General features: G+C 40.3%; 1 protein-coding gene across 1 annotated transcript in view; it reads right to left on the bottom strand.

Annotated features, from left to right (window-relative positions):
* The window catches only part of FAM129A (family with sequence similarity 129 member A), a 73,788-nt gene that overhangs the window by 14,568 nt on the left and 40,444 nt on the right, over positions 1-18,776 (bottom strand). The window contains exon 6 of the mRNA XM_026854281.1: positions 3,965-4,080. Within this exon, the coding sequence (XP_026710082.1) occupies positions 3,965-4,080 (116 nt within the window). The remainder of the gene's footprint in view (positions 1-3,964; positions 4,081-18,776) is intronic.

The raw sequence follows: 18,776 nt of genomic DNA, 5'->3' as shown, positions 1-18,776 counted from the left end.
GTATTAAGAAATATTTTTCATCATGAGGGCAGTCATGGAAACAAGTCATCCTATTTCCGACCTTGGATAGCTTCAGAACTCAATTGCACAAAACTCCTAAAGTTGGCTCTGCTCTGAGTGGGGGATTGGGTCAGATAACCTCCAGAGCTCCCCTTTCAACTCAACTGTTCCCAACAGTTCTGTAGTTCTCTTGATAGCATCACCCAACTTTGTACAGAAGAATAATCAAAGTCTGGCTTCTTCCATACAGAAAGAATGAAATGGATTGAGACAGATTCCTGCTTTCATTCACTGGCACACATTTCAGGAGTTTTCTTCAGAATTAACCATTCTGTCAGGCTTTGAACCTCCTCTGCCTAGATTTGAACTACAACTTCTTCTTTGCCCACCCCACTCAGATGCACCAATCTGGGAATAAATACAGAGTTACAGGCACACATTTAATTTGGAGAGTCTAGGCTTTTCTCTCCATTTTTTTTTTTTTATTGATGGACACTGTATCTCTGGCCTGAGAAAGCCAGAAAGATGTCTCTTTCTCCTGCGCTTTCCTCTTGCTGTTGGTCAATAAGGCAAACTATGCAAGCAGAGGGAAACAGTTCATCATGGAACCTGCCCTATCTCTATTTCTTTGCAATCTCAGGTCTCTGAACACATTGCTTATGGAGGCATTTATCAGTGCTGGGGATATATGCTGGATTCTTGAATTTCTCTACTTAAAGCATCTCAATTTTTAACTGAAGACCTCAGTTCCGTATTTGGTTTAGTAATTACTCATCCTCATGCTTCAGAGCAGGGAGGGACATCTTTTATTTCTGGACGTGTTTGTTTTCTGTTCATAGATCTTGCCTGGGTATGTTTGTACTGGCCCACAGTTACAGAAGCCCTGCTGCCAATTTATGATGACAGAGGCAATACTATCGTGCACGTGCTATACAGAACAGCACATAACCCTTTCAAGGCTCTTTATCTGTCCTGACTGTACAGCACACATGAGGTTGTCCACAGCTTCTTGAAAGCTCTCAAGTGCAGTGGATATTCTGCAAATCACAGGGACACATAGTAACCATAGATTAAAAAGCAGACAAAATGTATCATAAGGTTCTGTACATTTCTCATTTACTCTGGATAAAGGATTACTAGCTTGCTCAACAGCTTCAGTAAAGTCTCACAGGCAATGTATGTAGTCCTCCTTCCTTTCCAGCAAGGCTTGAACAGAGCTTTTGCTAAGTAATGCATATTTGAACCCAAGCCCTTTCCTGGCTTTCAACAATAGCCCAGCAGGGTCCTCATCCAAGAATCACTGCTCTGATGCACCCAGCTGCTGGTTGAGCCAATATAGAGTGCAAAAGCACCACTTAACTTTACATTTCATCATGCCAGTGCTTTTTCATTTGTACCATATCATTCATGCCAGTGCTTCCTGACATTCAACCTCACGTATTACAGCTGCCTGAGAGGGTTTTAGGCATGCACCAACAACACAATAGGGAAATAGCAGGAATTTAGACAGCAAAAGTAAGAGGGTTCTGACTGCATGCCACATTGTGTAAAACAGTACTTTCTGGGCATAAGACAGTCCCTACAGAAATATAACACACAATACTTTATACCTCTAACATACCTATGATATGCAATACCCTATTATTGTTGTTTCATGTAACTTCAGTACTTATAGATCATGCCACAGAACCACTCAAATTCAGCTATGCTGACTCAAATACCTGTCAAAACCAATCGACTAATTCAAGTTCTAAACAAATGGGTGACTTAAAAAAAATCTTACAAATAACCCAAACTGGAGCACCGCAGACCAAATAGTATATATGACAAGGGATCAAATATATTCTTAAGAATCTGAGCTCTCTGTAAACATTTTTAGGAATGTTGGATTGGCTTTATATTTCTGTACTGAAAGGTGCACTGTAGAGGTTTGGGGTTTTTAAAACCTTTATTCATCTATTCTTGATTTACCAATATGTTATTTCCACATTCATGTAGATCAATGGAGTTATGCTAGTATAAAATTGGTGTGCTGTAGTGCTCTCAGCTTTGAGGCTGTACTGTTGCTTCTAACAAGCGTTGTCAAAAATTTCCTGGTTTTAACCCTGTATTTCAGCACTTACCTAAAGAAGTACCATCTACAATTGAATTTATCCTTTGTTAGTAATGGAAACTTAAAAACGAAAGAGCAAAAACAAAACCAAGAAAAGGAGCTTTTATGACACAAAAAAATTTAGTAGGTCTTCAGCCGAGTGACTGGGTACTTGCGAATATATATATCTATGTTGCAGAACCTAGGCAGAACTGCGTGAGCTAATGCTGTGGAGACTCTGTCATTATAAATGAATGTCAGGGAATATTTATTGGCATTCTGCAGAGATTTTTGCAGCAACAAATTGTAGCTTGCTTGTTCCAAACCGTTCACTTAGCTTGGATATTTGCCTAAAATAATTATTCTACTTGGTCAAAGCAGGCATGAGAACACACTATAGTTACAGAATTATTACTAAGAAGATAATAGCATAACTAGTCTGGATGTCTTCTGATTACAGTTCTCTTGAGGTATATGGGTTATAAGTAGTTGGTGAGCAATAGGAAAAACAAAACATAAAATGAAACTAGCAGTATAATAGCTGCATAACTTGAGGGAGGAGGGGAGAAAAGAAAAGCCTTCAGTCCCTCCACTGGAAGGATATAACTCCTTATACTAACAAATTTACTATCAGATGTTAGAAGGAAACTTTAGTCCCTGGCACTGGGAAAGACACTGTTTATAGATTCTTCTCCAACTGCCACATTTTTCAGCATTTCAAAGGTAGACATCTCCTAAAAGAACAATCTGGTTTCTTAAAGCAAAACCCTGGATCCTGAACTCTCCATCAGGCTTTCTTCCATTTTCCCAAAGGGAAGCCAGATTTCGTCAAGGAAAACACCCAGCAGCTGGTACTAAAGTAAATATTTGCTGCTAAGTGCTTTGGAAAAAATTTATAAATCAGGGACCAAATAATGTCTCGATTGCACTAAAAGACATCTTGAGTGATGCCAGAGGGATCGGTAGAGTTAGTTCAGCTACCATCAAGTGCTCCAAAGCTGCTCATTCTGGTGCCCAATCACAGATGCGGACCCTGGGCCTAGCATCTCATTTCCAAAGAACTAAAGTACACAAATTTTTGGTGTTTGAGTGTGACTGTTACTATGCAAGACTGTTTCAGAAGTCTGGCACAGTAAGTAGGTCTACTACTATTTTATCTGCTCAGGACTAAACACTTCCTTCCCAAAGAATGGGAAAAAGCAAAATGAAGAGATTCTTCAAGATTTATGTGTAGCTGCTATTCTGTTTTTCATAAAGCCTGATCTCCTGCAACGGCATCCAGAGACACTAGAGGACAAGCAAACTGTTGTATTTAGTAGCAAAGGTAATAGCAACACAAGAAAAAAATAACTCTTACCTAGAAAATAGCTGTCATGAAAGAGAGAAAAATGCCCAATGCAGCTGACAGCAAGATTCTGCTGCATACAACCCATGGGCTCTGAGTTTGGTGTGTATTGCTTTTGGTCTCACTGATTTACCAAAACTATAAACACCAGCAAACATGGTAGCGAGATGTTAGCAAGTCCCTTGGTTTTAGACACAGTATTTATTCACCAGTTGACACCGTAGCGTAAAATTAAAGTAGATGTATGTCTTTTGTGGAAATGTGGCTATCCCTACATTCCAGCACAACACAACAACTTTAGTTCACAGCACACTTCCACTTTTTAGAAAAAACCTCAAAATGGGGCTTATTAGAAAAGAAATGTCACTTACATTTCTGTAAGAACTATCCTGAAATCTTGGGTATTTCTACCTAATATATTTTTTTCTAAAAACCAACATTTTTTTCCCAAGAGGCTTTACAACCTTCATTATCCTCAGAGCTGCCATATCCAAAGCCAAAACAAAATCAGGAAGATATTTTTTTACCTCTTTTTCATTGCCGGTTATCATTTCCCATGTTCCATAGTGGCCTTTCTCCTGCCGGAAGAACTGAATGGCTTCTAAGAACGCCTCAACTTCATATGTGGTCTGCTTGAGAAAATCTAAAGAAAACAAAAAAATACCATGAAAGATTTACCCATAAATGATGTTTAGAAAAATAATCATCTTTTCTTGATGCATTTTTGTGTTCTATGTGCATCCAGCAGTAACATTTTAAAATTACTGACTAAACCTGAATATCTGAAGGCCTTGGATTTTCATTAAGATTAGAAACATAATGTTGAACTATCACTTTGCAAATATGAACTATCACAAGCCATCCCATCTAAGTTGATAAATTAAACCAACACCAGCAAATGTTAATATGGAGCACAAGATAAGGTAAGAATTTTACGGCAGCAAGCCTTGTATGTGGTAGACTTTGACAAGGCATTCATTAACATATGAAAGCTCATACCTTGCCTTTACACCTATAGCAATTCAAGATGGTGCACTGGAAGACTTTGACAACACATACCAGGGCCAACAGTTGGGAAGTTCTACTTTTTTGAGATAAGATTAGGAATTTAAGACAGTGATAGTCAGCTGTTTGCAGCATGTTGTACGTTCTTGATAAACTGCTGAACCCTGAGTTAACACTTCCCAGTAATCTTTTATTTCCTTTGTTGTATTAAGGAATTCATGATCATCATGATTCTTCATGGATGTACAATAAAACTGGACAAAGTAAGCACCATGCTCCTATCAATTAAGCACAAAAACTTCTCGCAAAATCATCTGCTTTCCCTAAATATTTCAGGAATGTTTAACCACAGCTCTGAAGTATCTGGCTACCGCTGATAGATTGTAGCTCTTCCCAAGAACAATGTGGTAGCCTGGTGACACTGTTGTAAAAATGAGACCACAGCACGGAAAAGAATGAGAAGTGGCCGAGCTAGTTTGCTCTTACAAACTCCAGATAACCAGTCATGTAAAAGAAATTACATCTCGGGCAAATTGTTCTTTCCAAACTGCTAAAGGCTTTCAAGAGAGTTGCAGCCAACACTCTCCTTCACATGAAAGCACACAAAGCCACATAGCTAAGGAAGACTGCTATAGTTACACAGCAGAACTCGTTTGTCGTGATTTGGGGAGAAACAGTCGCCCTGCCTCAAAATGTGGAAAAGCCCCCTAGAGCAATCAGGCTGCTTGACAAGCCTGAGTAAGAAAAACCACCAATTAAATACTTCAGGAATTCAAGTGCTGTGTCTTTGCTATGAAACAGAGCTTCGGGATTATTGTGAGGATTATTATTTTAAGGGAAAAACAAAGCCACGATGGTTTATTGTCCCCTTTATCTACTTGCAGCCTTAATCAGCTGAAGTCCTATTGTGCACACATTAGGAAGAAAGAAGGGAAGAAGAATGTTAATTCTCTCAAAGGTAAGTATGCTGCTTTAGAAGATACTGATATGTACAAACAATGGTTCAGAGAGTAAGTTCTCAAGCCTTGCCTGTCAAGCAAGACACTTCTTTTGACTTGTTTATGAAACTTCTAAAGAGAGAAGCTTTATAAGAGGCTTGCTTACATGCCAAGGGCAATACAGGGATGATACAAATTATGGGAAACATGAAGGACTAATGCTACAGTAACGCCTGAAATGTCTCCTCCACACGCTTTACACAAAAACGAAAGCTACAAAAACATTCATCAATGCTTTACCCTGGCTACTGTTTGAAAACAGCACTGTTTAGAATTTATTGACATGGCAGGCAGTGAGGTTTCAGATCTGCTAAGGGTCCAAATGTCCGAATTTGCCCTTTCAGAGTTTCCTCTTGGTGTAATAATTACTTCAAGAAGGTATGTTTTACATACTGAGGTGCAGTAAACACTCTCTCAATGCCACTCTATAGATACCATCCCTGGTTTGCAAATATTTGGAGGTCCAGAGAGATCACACAATTTCTTCAAGCCCACATGATGATCAAACGAGAGAAAAACAGCCAGGTAAAATCCCAACCATACTCACTGCTACTTCCATGATTTATAGCATTTTTAATAGCAAGTCACAAACTAGGATGCTAAAATATCAGTACAAGACTTTAAGTCAGGCTGTTCCCTGCCAAGACAACATCCTCTGGCAGCAGCTTTAATGAAGGAATAGAGTATTACACCTGAGAAACTCATGGAGAGTTGTAACTGAAAGCTTTTGTCCTTCCAGAATTAAACTCTAAATATTTTGCTGAGAAGAGGGCTGGGCTTGGCTGGAGGAAGGGAGAACTGTAGCTACTGCAGCCCTCCGATTGTGACTCATATGTTTTCCCTCTTCACAGCTGTGCTCCTTCCTAATCAAAAGGGACAACAAACCATCCAAAGGGCTGGATCTTGGATCTGCTGAGATAACAAAAGTCTACCCTCTAAGATCATCAGGTTTTAAACTTCATGTTCAAGGGAGTATCTTCTCTCTGTTCTGACTGTGCCCAACGCCACACAGAAGTGGAAAGAAGGTGCTAAAAATCCAAGAGCGATTCATTCAAATAGTTCATGGGAAAAATACCAAGCTGTAAGTGCCATAAAATCCCAATCACACATTCTTTCCTACGCCAGTAAACACAAGAGAAGAACATAATTATGGCAGCCTTACTACAAAAACAGTCAAAGTAGAAAGGAAGCTTTATGTTTCAAGGCTACCACAATTTCTTAATTTAGGCAATTTCAGTCTCACTTTCCATAGGAGGAAAAGATTGCATCAGCGATAAGGCACTGAACAACTAGATCCGTCCAGTGTTGGGCTGTGCAGAAGCTGTTGCCAAGGCACACAAGACAGAGGCACATTCATGGGATATGGCTCAAGAAAAGGGAATTGTACCCAAGCTGAAAGGAGCTGCGGTGCACATCCTCCAAGATCTCAGCAGGGAAGAGCCAGGGCTTCTGTAAATCGGATCTAGCAATTTATGAGAAGACTACAGGACTGCGGCTGGCTTGGCAGCCAGCTCCGTTATGCCATAGTAAAGCAAGGAAAACAATGAATAAGCTGTTGGGGTTGCCCCGTTTGCGTGCAAGAGAGAGGATGGTGCGTGGGAGATGGAAGCAGATGCTGCAGCTGCAGACAGGGCAGGTGGTAAACCCCAGCAGTATCAGGAACGATTGTTCCTCAGCAGAAAGGAGGACATGTACTTCACGCTCCTGAACGCACTCACAGGGGCTTCCCCTTCAACAAGTCCAGCTGGCACCTATCATGAGTGATGCAACTGTCGTTGCTGTTTATAGAAGTGGAGCATGTTAGGGGACCCTGGTGCAGCAGTGGCTGTAGGTCATCCTTACCTAACTCCCATACAAAGCCATAAAATTCACTGAGTGTCCTCCAGCAAAAGGCCAGTGAGACTTTATAGGTACCCAGACTGATGCTACATGCTTAATCTAGGCTTGTCCAGACTTGGAAAATTACCCAAGCAGCTTCTTCAGCTGCTAATGAATATAACATCAGCTTAAATGTGGGGAGCAAAACAAAATTGTTCTATTTAATTTTAAAATAAGAAAACCCACCTAGAGACTCTATCTTTACATATCCAATAGTGGAGCTTAATTTTAATAACAGATAAGATATAAATTCCTTTTATAAACATAACAGAATAACTGGTACAAAGGTCCTTTTTAAAAGATGGAAGGAAATCTGGAAACACCATGATGTTATAAATCTCCCCAGATTTGCCCATCTCTCAGGCAAGGTTGAGTTTGTTCAGTACTGCAGAAAGCTGTCTGTAAGAATGAGGTTCCCTGCAGCATATTAACAGGTTAAATCCATCTTTTAAAAAAACCAAACCTCAAACCTTAACTCATCAAAATGATACACAGAGGAGCAGGCTACTTGACACCTGGTGCAGAAGTGTTAACTTAGAGGGTCCTGTTCTTCATTTCAGCTGTATCCCACGTGACTCAAAGTCCCCTAACGAGGTGCTTGAGGCTATGAGCTGTCACTTGGCAGATGAATGTTTGGTTCTACCGGGAGTAATGAGGAAATCTGCAGTCTCAAATTCCTACGTGCTCTCCAAACCAAGGCCGGACAGCTGCACCTTTGTTTGAAGATGGACATGCACTGGCACATTGTTTAAAAGCTCTGCGGGAAAGGCAATCGGAAAAATTTTTCTGACTCACTAACATTTCTTGTGTGTGTCTAAAGGCAGCAGCGGAAATTAATCGCCCTGGTGAATTTGGTCTCCTCTGTAGCCATAGATCGACCAGTCTTACACCAGTCAAAAAACTGAAGACACCTGTGCAAATATTTCTATAAATAGGCCTCATTACCAAAGAAGATGAGTGCTGCAGACCTCACTGCCTCTAGCTAAAACTGTGGACTTTCAGCAAATCCAGATAATATGAAATCTATATTCCAGTTCAAATTTTGTTTCTGTACGTACTGCAGACTGCTGCATTGGGTCTCTTGCTGTGTTTTGTAGCAGAAAGCTCAAAATCAGCTGATGTTTAATCACTTAATGATTTAATTATGATCAAAGGAAGATGACTCTTTAACATTACATATTCTAACATGCCACACTGGCTGTTAAAAAGTGAGTATTTCAATATCCAGTTTAAATTGTGTGCTCCTCTAAGCAATAATTGTCATTAACGAAGCTATTCAAACCCATTATTGCAGCATGAGAGGCTAAAATGGTCGTCAAACAACAGGAATGCCAATAGGTGTTTGAAGACAGAGGAAGTATTGTTTACCCTCTTAACAAATGCAATGGCAACAAGTTGTATTAAGTCATATAAGTAGCAGCACAGCTCATTTCTGTACCACTTCTGCAACCACATGGAAAAGTCTGTGTTGGGGAAGACCAGGGAAATGTTTCTCCAAATCCTGGTGAGACCTCAGCCGGATGTGATAACCAGACAACAAGAATTTTCCACCTCCCAAAACTGATGGGGTGGTTGCTCTGCTGAGACACCAGTGGTTCACAGTTCCCTTCTGTGTCTTGGCTAATTTTGCAAACTGGGACTCGCTGATTTTTGGATGCAGCAGCAGCATTACTGCATTAAACTGTTCAGAGAGCCAAGGAACTGCTGTCAGGATGTTTTATGATGTGTAAAAACTGAGTATGTCATTCTTCAAAACAAACTGAGTGCCCCTATTGCAATCCAGTAAATGTCCTTCTCCCATATGGGCTTTTCTTACAATAAATGTATTACTTTTATTGTTAATAATAGTGAAGGGGCATAATGACTGTGGACAAACTGCTTTATCAAAGTGAGATAAACCACTGAGAGCAATCTAAGCTTTTTGGCTGACATTTCACAAAAGCCTGAGGCCCAAAGATGTAAATGAACAAGCATTAAAACAGAGTCCATAAGTCTGAGCTCACAGAGCACAGGTTTTAATTAAAGAAATGCTGATTCTGACATAACGCCCATCATCTGACTACTCAAACTCGGAAGTAATCCACCTTGGCTTCATCTGTTTCCTGCAGCACCTATATATACAAATACACAGCGTCTATGTATACATTCCTGAGTTGGACAGCTGCCTACACTTTGGTGAAAGATTCTGCATTCAGTGAATATTACTTTCCATACAATCCCTGAATTCTTCCTGCAGGTAACTATAACTAATATTAAAGCAATCTGGCATCCAACAATGGTTGTATTTATAAGAGATGATCATGTAAAGGCCCATAGGTAGGAAGGTGGCCTTGCCTGGCTCTTGCCTACCGTCCTCAGGAACTGCAGCTTCAGTCAAATGTCTCTTCCCAACACAAGTCGCTATGAACCTGACATACCTTCTAGTTCCCTCCTACAAATACCTCCTCAATCTTCAACCCACAGGCTGACTTTGGTTAAAAAGTGGGGAAGGCAGGAAGACAGTGGAGGACAGTCACTGGAAGGAAAAGAACATGATCGAGGAGTCGAGTTTGGTGGACTTTCACTGATGGGGAGAATGTTTGTCATTTACTATAATTTTTGGAATATGACAAATTGGTAGAACCTGCATTTAATGTTATGATCTCACAATAATATTACGTTGCTTCCTCATCTATTTGCTGTGGCTCAGGTGAAGGCAGTGCCAAAACTTCTATTTTGCAACTCTTTCTTGTTGATCGACATTCACTATTTTTCTGGGACAAGAAAAATGTCTGTACAGGTATCTGTGAAGGTGCTTCTTTCTTGTGATACTACAAATAGATAGTAGGAGGTGGATAAAATTGAAAAAATTTGGAATTTTTATGTCTTATCATTGATTTTAGTAGTCTCAAAAGATGGTGCTTCCACCAGTTGCTACTTCCACTGGACACTGCTACCCTCAACAGAATAGATTTCATGAAGAAATACAAGTAACATTTTTCACTATTTTCTTATCCTTCCAAGTCATCCCCCTCTCACGGCATATGTTTCTGTCAAATTAGATTGTTGTCTTTCCTCTGTTTTCCATTATACATGCTCTTAGTTACTTTAAAATAAAAGCTGGCAAAAAAGAAAATACATTACCCTAAACCAGAGGGAAGCTGCTAAAAGAAAACACTACCATTTTAAAAAACTGTGGTGTCTTAACCATGTAAAAACATAGGCCATTCCCATCTCTTGTACTGATACTTCAAAGCAAGCTATTCCATGCTGCCAGCCACTAAAGGATTTGGGGTGAAGGCAGCTGGAGAACATCAGGGAATAAGAGATGTTCCTGCAGTTAAGGAATCATTATGCCGACCTCCCAACACCACAGTTAGGGGATACATATCAAATAAAAATAAATGAGCATGACAAAGAACAATTTCTCTTTCTAGGAGTGATCTTTGTAACACAGGCTTTCTGAAATAGCCTACAATATTACCAGCATTTCTGGTAATACCTGCCTAGGATTTATTTGCTGTAAGTAGGGACTGCGGTGATTATTGCCTGTTGCTCATATAATTTCTGTTTAAAGATGAGCAACTTTCTACTGTCATGTATGAGTAATATCACACAGAGGATTATGGACAGGACACAGAGAACGGCTAAGAGAGGCCAAGACCATCCGATCATCATGTTATCATATGGCAAAAAGCGACCACCTGAGTTCTAAGCACATTTAAGAGCTGTCGCTTATAAGTTATTACAGAAAGTTGGTAAGAAAGGCCATGGACATCAACTCCAAAAAACAAGGTTCTAAAAATTTCTGTCTCAAAAAAATAAGCAAATGGTCCCAACAGTAAGACAGCAGGTAAGAAAATGAGAGTGAATCCATCTGCTTGAACCTGGGGAGATGAGAAGAGCTCAGGAACTAGACCTCAGGAAAAGATAGTTTGCCCAGGGCTTCTGACACAGCTACAGCATCTCTGAAAATGATCCTCTGAATAAAAGGACACACCATTTACTCTTACAAAATGGAGTCCTGTCATATTATCCAGATCGAGAATGAAGTAAAGTATATCTGAGAAGCCTCAACCCCACAGCTCTGATGTTTTCCTGACAGCAATGTACTATCATATTATTCATAGATCATGTGGTATGAAGCTGCTAACCACTAACAGAAGCTAGATGAGGTCATTTCAAAACAGGATACATCCCTGCAATAATATGCTGTATTTATAGAAAATAAAGTTTTGCAGCGCAAGTTCCCTCTGAGACCATCAAACCAACATTCAGCAGGTTTAACTATTTGCTTTGCAACATGCAATGCCTGTATTAAAGCTGTTCAAAGCAGCACGAGACAGATTACAAAGAACCTCTCTCTGCTGGGACCAGCAGCTTTACATTGCATAGTCTAAAACATTAATTCACTGTATAAACACACACAAAGAATCACAGTATCATTTACCTCCAACAATTTCCAAGTGCCTTCCAAAACAGCTACCATATCCCTGGTGCAGGTGAGAATGTTTCTGCTGCTGAACTTTGAAGCTGGAGCCTGAATACAACACCTTACACCCACACAAATTGTTATCTTCACGGCTCCTAAAATAGACTCCTGTGGTGGGCACAAGGCTCTTCTGTGCCACCCCACACTTGGTAATATATAAGAAAAGGAGAATTGGCCGAAGGTGTGGAGGTGAGAGAGGTAGGAAGACTGTAATTGCAATTGGGATTTTGTCACATCAATCATCTTGGTGTTTCAGAATGAATGCAACTCCTACAGACTGAAAATCCTAGCTACAGTACAGGCAAGCAGGCTTACTGGAAAAGAAAAAGCCATGCTGATTGAAAGAACTGATGTAGAGCAAAAACATTGCAGAAAGAGAAAAAAATAGTCTTATTTTAAACAAAATATTCTAAATTATACAAAAAAATTCTAAATTGTATCCTAAAACATTTCACGAGTTTCACAGCACCCCACAAGCCTTATCAAAGATATTTATAGCAAAATGTTTTTGAATGTTATGACAACATTAATATTTCTATGGAAGTTTACACATCAGTTTTGAAAAGTCCATTTGGACCTCAGATATCTGTCTGGTGAAAGTCCAGCCGTGGTGTCAGCCACTCATGTGGATCACAGAAGATATGATCTTATTAGCAATAAAGTGATTTAATTAATCAAAGTGCAGCAGCTGCGGTGAGAGAAGCCAAGATGCAAGTCCCAGGTTTGAGCCAGGCAGGTGGAGGGCTGAATACTCTGTCTCCATTCATACCTTCTCCCACCCCAAATTATCATGCAAACTTTCAGAAAGGCCTTGCTTTCATCCCAGTGCAGAAGGACATTTTTCTTTAACGTCAAAAAAAAGCAATTTCCTCCTCCTTTCTACTTTAATTGGTCCTTCCGTCCTCATCAGAAAAAGGCAACAAGAAAATTCCTCCCTTCAGCTGCCCTCTTTGGAGAAGAAAAGCCACCCCATTTGCAACATGAAGACTCGGATATTTTTTCAAAGTCCAGTTTGGGCTTGTGACAGCTGATTTGCTCTGTATATGGAGATATATATCCTTCAACTTAAGTATGTGATGTCATCTTCTCAACCTTTATCAGCACTTCAGTAATTATTCTGAATGGTAAGCTCTACATGCACTATATACTTGTAATAAAGGAAATCTAGAAATAATTATGAGAAAAACACCTGCCATCTAAACTTAGAGTTGAAAAAGGAAATGTGGACAATGGCTAATGGCAACCCTGAAAGCCAGAAATGAAGAAAAAAAATCTGAGGCCATCCTAGTTGTCCTGTCAATAGCCAAGTTGTGACATACATAAGCTTGAAGGTACATCCTGTATTTCTCTCTTGCCTAATGTGTTTCTTTATTGTACTTATTTAATGCATTTCATTCTCTAATTTTTTTTGTTATTCATGGTGGAATTGGAGATGACAGGATATGGTTTTGAAAGTCCCTTAGCTTCCTGTTTCATGAGGGTTATTATCAAGATAAGGATGTGAAATCAAAACAGATGAAAGAAAATAAAATCATGAAGTGAAACTCTGTGTCTCCCAGAATTAACTAGCTGTACTCTCCTTCTCATCATGCAGACTCCCCTCTATCCCAGCATCAAGTGGTTGGGCTTCTTCACTTTTAACAGCAAATACTAAGTGAAACACTATAGCTGGTAACCTCATATAGGAACGAGAAGACCTCCTAAAATATCAAAAAATTAAGTAAGCATTTGGAATAAACTTCAGTCTGATTTTCAGGGCATACAAACATAAAGGATTAAAAGATGGAGAATGGGAAATACTAGAGTACTGTGAATATTTTGAGCATTATCGCCATTCTGAGATTGACAGCACTTCCCCATCGGGAGTTAGGTGTCCATTTCAGCAGCAAATATCCCCCAAAATTTGAGGTGTGCAGTTCTCACCATTTCACTAAGAAAATGGGGATGGAGAGAAAATGAAAGTAAATCCAAGCTGTGGACGAAAGTGTAGGCATCATGGAGATTAAAGGCAAACCAATGAATCCCATGCTACAGCCTACATCTAAACTGGGAGTAGCGGTTTAGGAAACAGGAAGAAAAAATGAAGCCATTTCCTTCCACACTCCACTTCAACTCAAGCACAGCTTCTTTAAAAACCTGAGAAGTTTTTAAAAGTCATTACATAAAATCCTACACTGATGAAGGTCTGGCCTCCCCAGACTCTTGAGAACAGGCTCCCTGGAAGTAACAGTGAACAGTCAGCAGCTCCTTCCTGTCAACCTAAGAAATACACAAATGAGGCAAAACTTATGCAGAGAAAGTTCAAAAATAATATAATGGGCAGAAAATTCTCCTTGCTGCCCCTTCTGTCAGAAAGTTGATATGAAAGTGGTATTAGGATACATATTTTCTGTCACATCCTGTGATCTAGAGACCTCCTCTCAACATTATCTCTCTATATGCACATTTATATCATTTAACTAATTTAACTCAACCTTTCATTTATCATATTAATTACCCAAAGCCAAAAAGCTTTGAAATCAGCAAATATGACCATTATAATGTTTCATATCCTATGCCTAGGGTAATAAATTCAAGAAATGAATCATAGCATTTCAGAGCTGCACACAATGTTCTTTAATGCAGCCCACTGAAGTCCTTAATTACAAAGCAGTTAGTAAAGAATGGACGGTTTGGAGAGAAGGAAGCTTTTTGATGGAGCTTTTGAGATAATGACCAAGATTAACTAGTAGCATTTCTGTATACTGAGTATGCAAATTTACAGTCATCTCTTTTTTTTTTTCCTGGGAGCAAAGTTACACAGTTGTTAATTTCACAGGAGAAGGGTCATAATGTGACTGGTGAAAAGCAATTTAGAAATATATTTGACTCGAACTAAGCCAGAAAAAGGACTCAAGTGCAAGTATGGCTTGTGTTAGAGTTGCCAAATCTGGTAGCCCAATAACTTCAACTTTCATTGTATCCTTCCACACCTGCCCCCACTTCTAGTAGGTCCAAACCTATGTTCCCCCTAACAGTAACTCAGCCCCTCGTGTCTGGCTCGGACCTATGGCCCCTCAGTACTGGTCCCTATCCTATAGTGTCTCTATGGGCTCCCACCCCTTCCTCCCCTACTTGCCAGATAGTCCAGATTGAAGTTTGCTAGTGAGTGAAGCCTACATACACAGATGGCTGGTGGATGCTCATTAGGAAAACACTCCGGTCTCACCAGATGATGGCCCTGCCCCTGTGTGCCCCTGTGCTCTGTGGTCCCTCCTCCCACTGCTGGCACTGGGACGTCTCACACACATCTCTCCAGGTGCTGGCACCTTGAACCTGTGCAGTCCCCATGGCTCCTTCTCTACTTGCTGACACTTAGAACCCCAACACACACACTGGAGAGCACCCTCACCCTGGAAAATAGGTAGAAGTGGAGTTTAGTAAGAAGACAGGACAGACTGTGGTGATGAAGCATGGGATAAGCGTACTGACTATCCTCCTGTTTACATCCAACTGACCCCCTCTGATCCCCTCCCCAAATCCTGAGGCATCACAAAAGTCAACTTGAAAAGCAGAAAGCAGGAGCTGCCCAGATGAATCACTGAACTGGGATGATTTCTGTATACAGATTAATTAGTCAATCAACTTTCAGAATGAGAGTAATTCAGAGAATCTCAGTGTACGCATCCTGTTGTGCTGGAATATTTTTAAAGCCATGACCAGTCAGGTCTTGACTGGCTTAGGCTTATTTTAAAGGTTTTAAATATGCTTTATTTGAACTGTACTCAAGAAGGGTGCAAAAGATCTACATATTCCATTGATAATGAAGGAAATCATTGTCCCCTTCAACTGCAAACTCTTATAATTAGTATAAAGGACAAATACAATAGGAAGATTGGGGGGGCGAGGGGAGAGAATCCACAATCTGTACATCTGAATCATATTTACAAGCAGTGATCACTAAATCCAAATGCTTTTGTAATTATTCTCCTGGCCATGAGTTATGACCAGAAAACCCAGAAACACAGGCTGGACAGGTTATTTTTAACAGAGGGACTCTAAAGAGATGAAAACAGCTGAATGCCAGGGCGGCTCCCATCACAAGACCACACGCTGATTCACTACAGTCTTCTGTTCAGCAAGAGAACGTATTTAATTCTCCTTCCTGGGAGAAAACAGACTTTAACTGAAAACTCTGTGGCCACTGTGATACATTCCTTTCCAGAAGTGATAGATTACAGAAAAGACAGAAAGGTAATTTCTGATCAGACATTACATCTTTCTCCTGCCCTTGCCAAATCCGCCTTGGCAAACATTAACTTGGCACTTTTTAGAAGAGGGAGGGGTGAGTGCTGCCTTGGCTGGTACTCCTTATCCACTAAATTATGTTCCACAATTGATCTCAAAGGATTTTTCATGTTTCTTCTCTCTTTTCATTTTTTTTTTTTAATAAAAGAGCACAGACAATTTTTATATCACAAGCCTTATTACCTATTGTATTACTGCACGTGCCTGTAACTTTGTTGGATTGTTCAGATACCTGTTTTTTTGGAGGTAGAATTGTTTGCAAATACTTTCAGTTATGTGAGAATGAATATGAATCAATACGAAGTCCTTAAAAAAAAAACAACCTGAAGAAGTTCACTCCAAGGGGAGTGAAGGTTACTGGGGCACTCATCAGTAATAATTTTTCTACTTGCAGCAACCTAGATTTCTAGGAGATGGTATAACTCCAAGAAATCCAGAAAATATGGGCTCCCATTTCCCTAGCTGTAAAAATCTGTTCACTTTTGCTGCTGTAACAGGTCTTAATCCAAACTGGTTTTATCTAACAATCAATCTGCTGAGCAGAAATAATGTGACAGAAAGGATGAGCCTTGACTAAGGCACTCTAGTGTCACTAAGCATCTTCTGTCAGATAAAAACTTGACTACAGAAAAAGCTGAGAAGGATAAATTCTGGAACAGATGCATAAATGAGCAATAGCTGAGCCATATGAAATATAATAAAAAACAGACTTGCAGGCATTGGAGATGGAAAAGACCTATTAGGTCATCTAGTCACAGCTTCTGCCAATTCAGAATTGGCCCCTAGAGTGATGTGCTGAACTTTAAGAAAAAAAAAAAGGCTGCCAAAAGCTTTGTCAAGCCTGTTATACTTGCTCTAGAAGAGAGAAGTGAAAAATCCCAAACTTAATGAACAGGCTTCAAGTCATGGAAGACTGACAGTGCCAGGAAAACTTGACTGTATCCCCAACTCCTTACCAAACCCCAGTGAGAAGCAAAGGGGTGGCTTTCCAAAGTCCGGACCGCTTTCATACTGTACAACTGCTGCAGCTAAACACAGGATAATCAGAACTGAAAATCACAGAGGCAGGCTTTGCCCTCAGGCACACTATGGGAATTGGGGCTCCTCTGGCAGCTATATAAGGAATATTTACTGATCCTCAAGCTATTTGGAAGTATCAAGTGAAGGCTTGTTCCTTCTAGATTGATGTCTCCAACTTAGTTAGCCATGAAATAGTCTTTAGAGTCCCTGTGACTGAGTATTTGCTTACTGGCTGGGTGTTTTAGCCCTCAGCCACTCCACTCCTACACAGAGTTGCATTGTAGCTGCTTCCTCTGGTTTGTGCGAGGCTGTCAGAGCATAAAGGGCATGCTGCGTCCCATCACCTTCAGCATGAGCTTGGAAACGAGCTGGAGAGGAGCACCACTGAGTGTCAGGGGAGTGTACACCACCTGGCTAACATCAGGAACAAGAATCCTGTGTATCCTGTGAAAAAGGCACCTACCACCAACCACCACTGAGCACCATACAAATAACTTCACATCTTGGTAAACTGCCTAGAAATAAGTATTGTGTATATGAGTAATGTGTGTTTTTGTCATGAGAAGGGAGTCCTAAAGACCAGGAATGCCTTTGGCTATGGAGACAAAGGAAAAGAGATGGCAGTTGAGAAGGATCCAGAGACAGCTGTCTGAGCATAATGCGGTGAAGCTGATGACCAGGACATAAAAGTGACAGCTAAAAAAAATACATTGGGAGCCAATTCTGTAAGTAAAAGGGACTGTTCACATACTGCGATCTCAGTTCATTTATCTACAAGCACGGGCCTCAGGCCAAAGTATCTGAGATTGCTGGAGAAGTTCTGGAGTGTTCTCATCTCCCACCAATGGCAGCAGGAGCAGATGGTGTTTGAAAATGACACTAAAGGCACGCAAGATCCTGGACACCAGTGGAGCAACCAGGTCAGCTCAATGGAAAAAGAGAAAAGTCATCTGAAAAACAGGAAAATGTTTCTTTTTCTGAAGGGGCCAACTCATAAATGGACTTTCAATTTTATGGGAGCAAGGTTGTTTTTATAATCCTAGCAAGTCAAAAGTTTGGGTTTTTTTAGTTTTGTAGTCAAACATACTCAAAAAGTGAGATTTAAAATTAACCCATTGTAGTGCTAGGGCCTGAATAATAGGCCCTGAAACAAAGTTGACCTCTAGATGAACCTCACAACTGAACGTTATCCATCATTAGTATCTGCTAATTAGTAAAATCTGTATTACCATTAGCGTTTATTAATTAGTATCTGATCATTAACGAAATATGTATGCTCGCTAGTGAAAGATGCAGCTTAGACAATAAAATCAGTAGTGAGGATGAAATGCAGAGAGAATGTATTCAACTTTCCTTGTTTAGCCTTGTTCAAGGCTGAGAACCCAAGTGTTCGGCCTTGTTAGAAACTTCCTTGGTTCTGCCCCCCAAGCCCTGGCCAGGCTCTGGGTGGAATCCAACAGGAGGATGAAAATGGATATTTTCTGCTCAAGACAAAGGTGACAGTTATTGTGGCCTGATGATTTTGGTATATAAATCTGAACCCTCTTGCAGTGACTTTGGAAGCCTCACCTACGGGTGGAGGCACCGCGCAGGACTTCCCACTTGCCAGGACAGGCTCTCCAAATCCTCGCTGTAACCAGGGCTCCCAGCAACTGTGGATCTGGATGATGGTAACGTATG

The sequence above is a fragment of the Athene cunicularia genome, assembly GCF_003259725.1.
Source record: "Athene cunicularia isolate RWA chromosome 8 unlocalized genomic scaffold, athCun1 chr8_part1, whole genome shotgun sequence".
NCBI lineage: Eukaryota > Metazoa > Chordata > Aves > Strigiformes > Strigidae > Athene > Athene cunicularia.
Note: the sequence above shows the minus strand (reverse complement) of the source record. Positions and strands in the feature narration are given on the sequence as shown.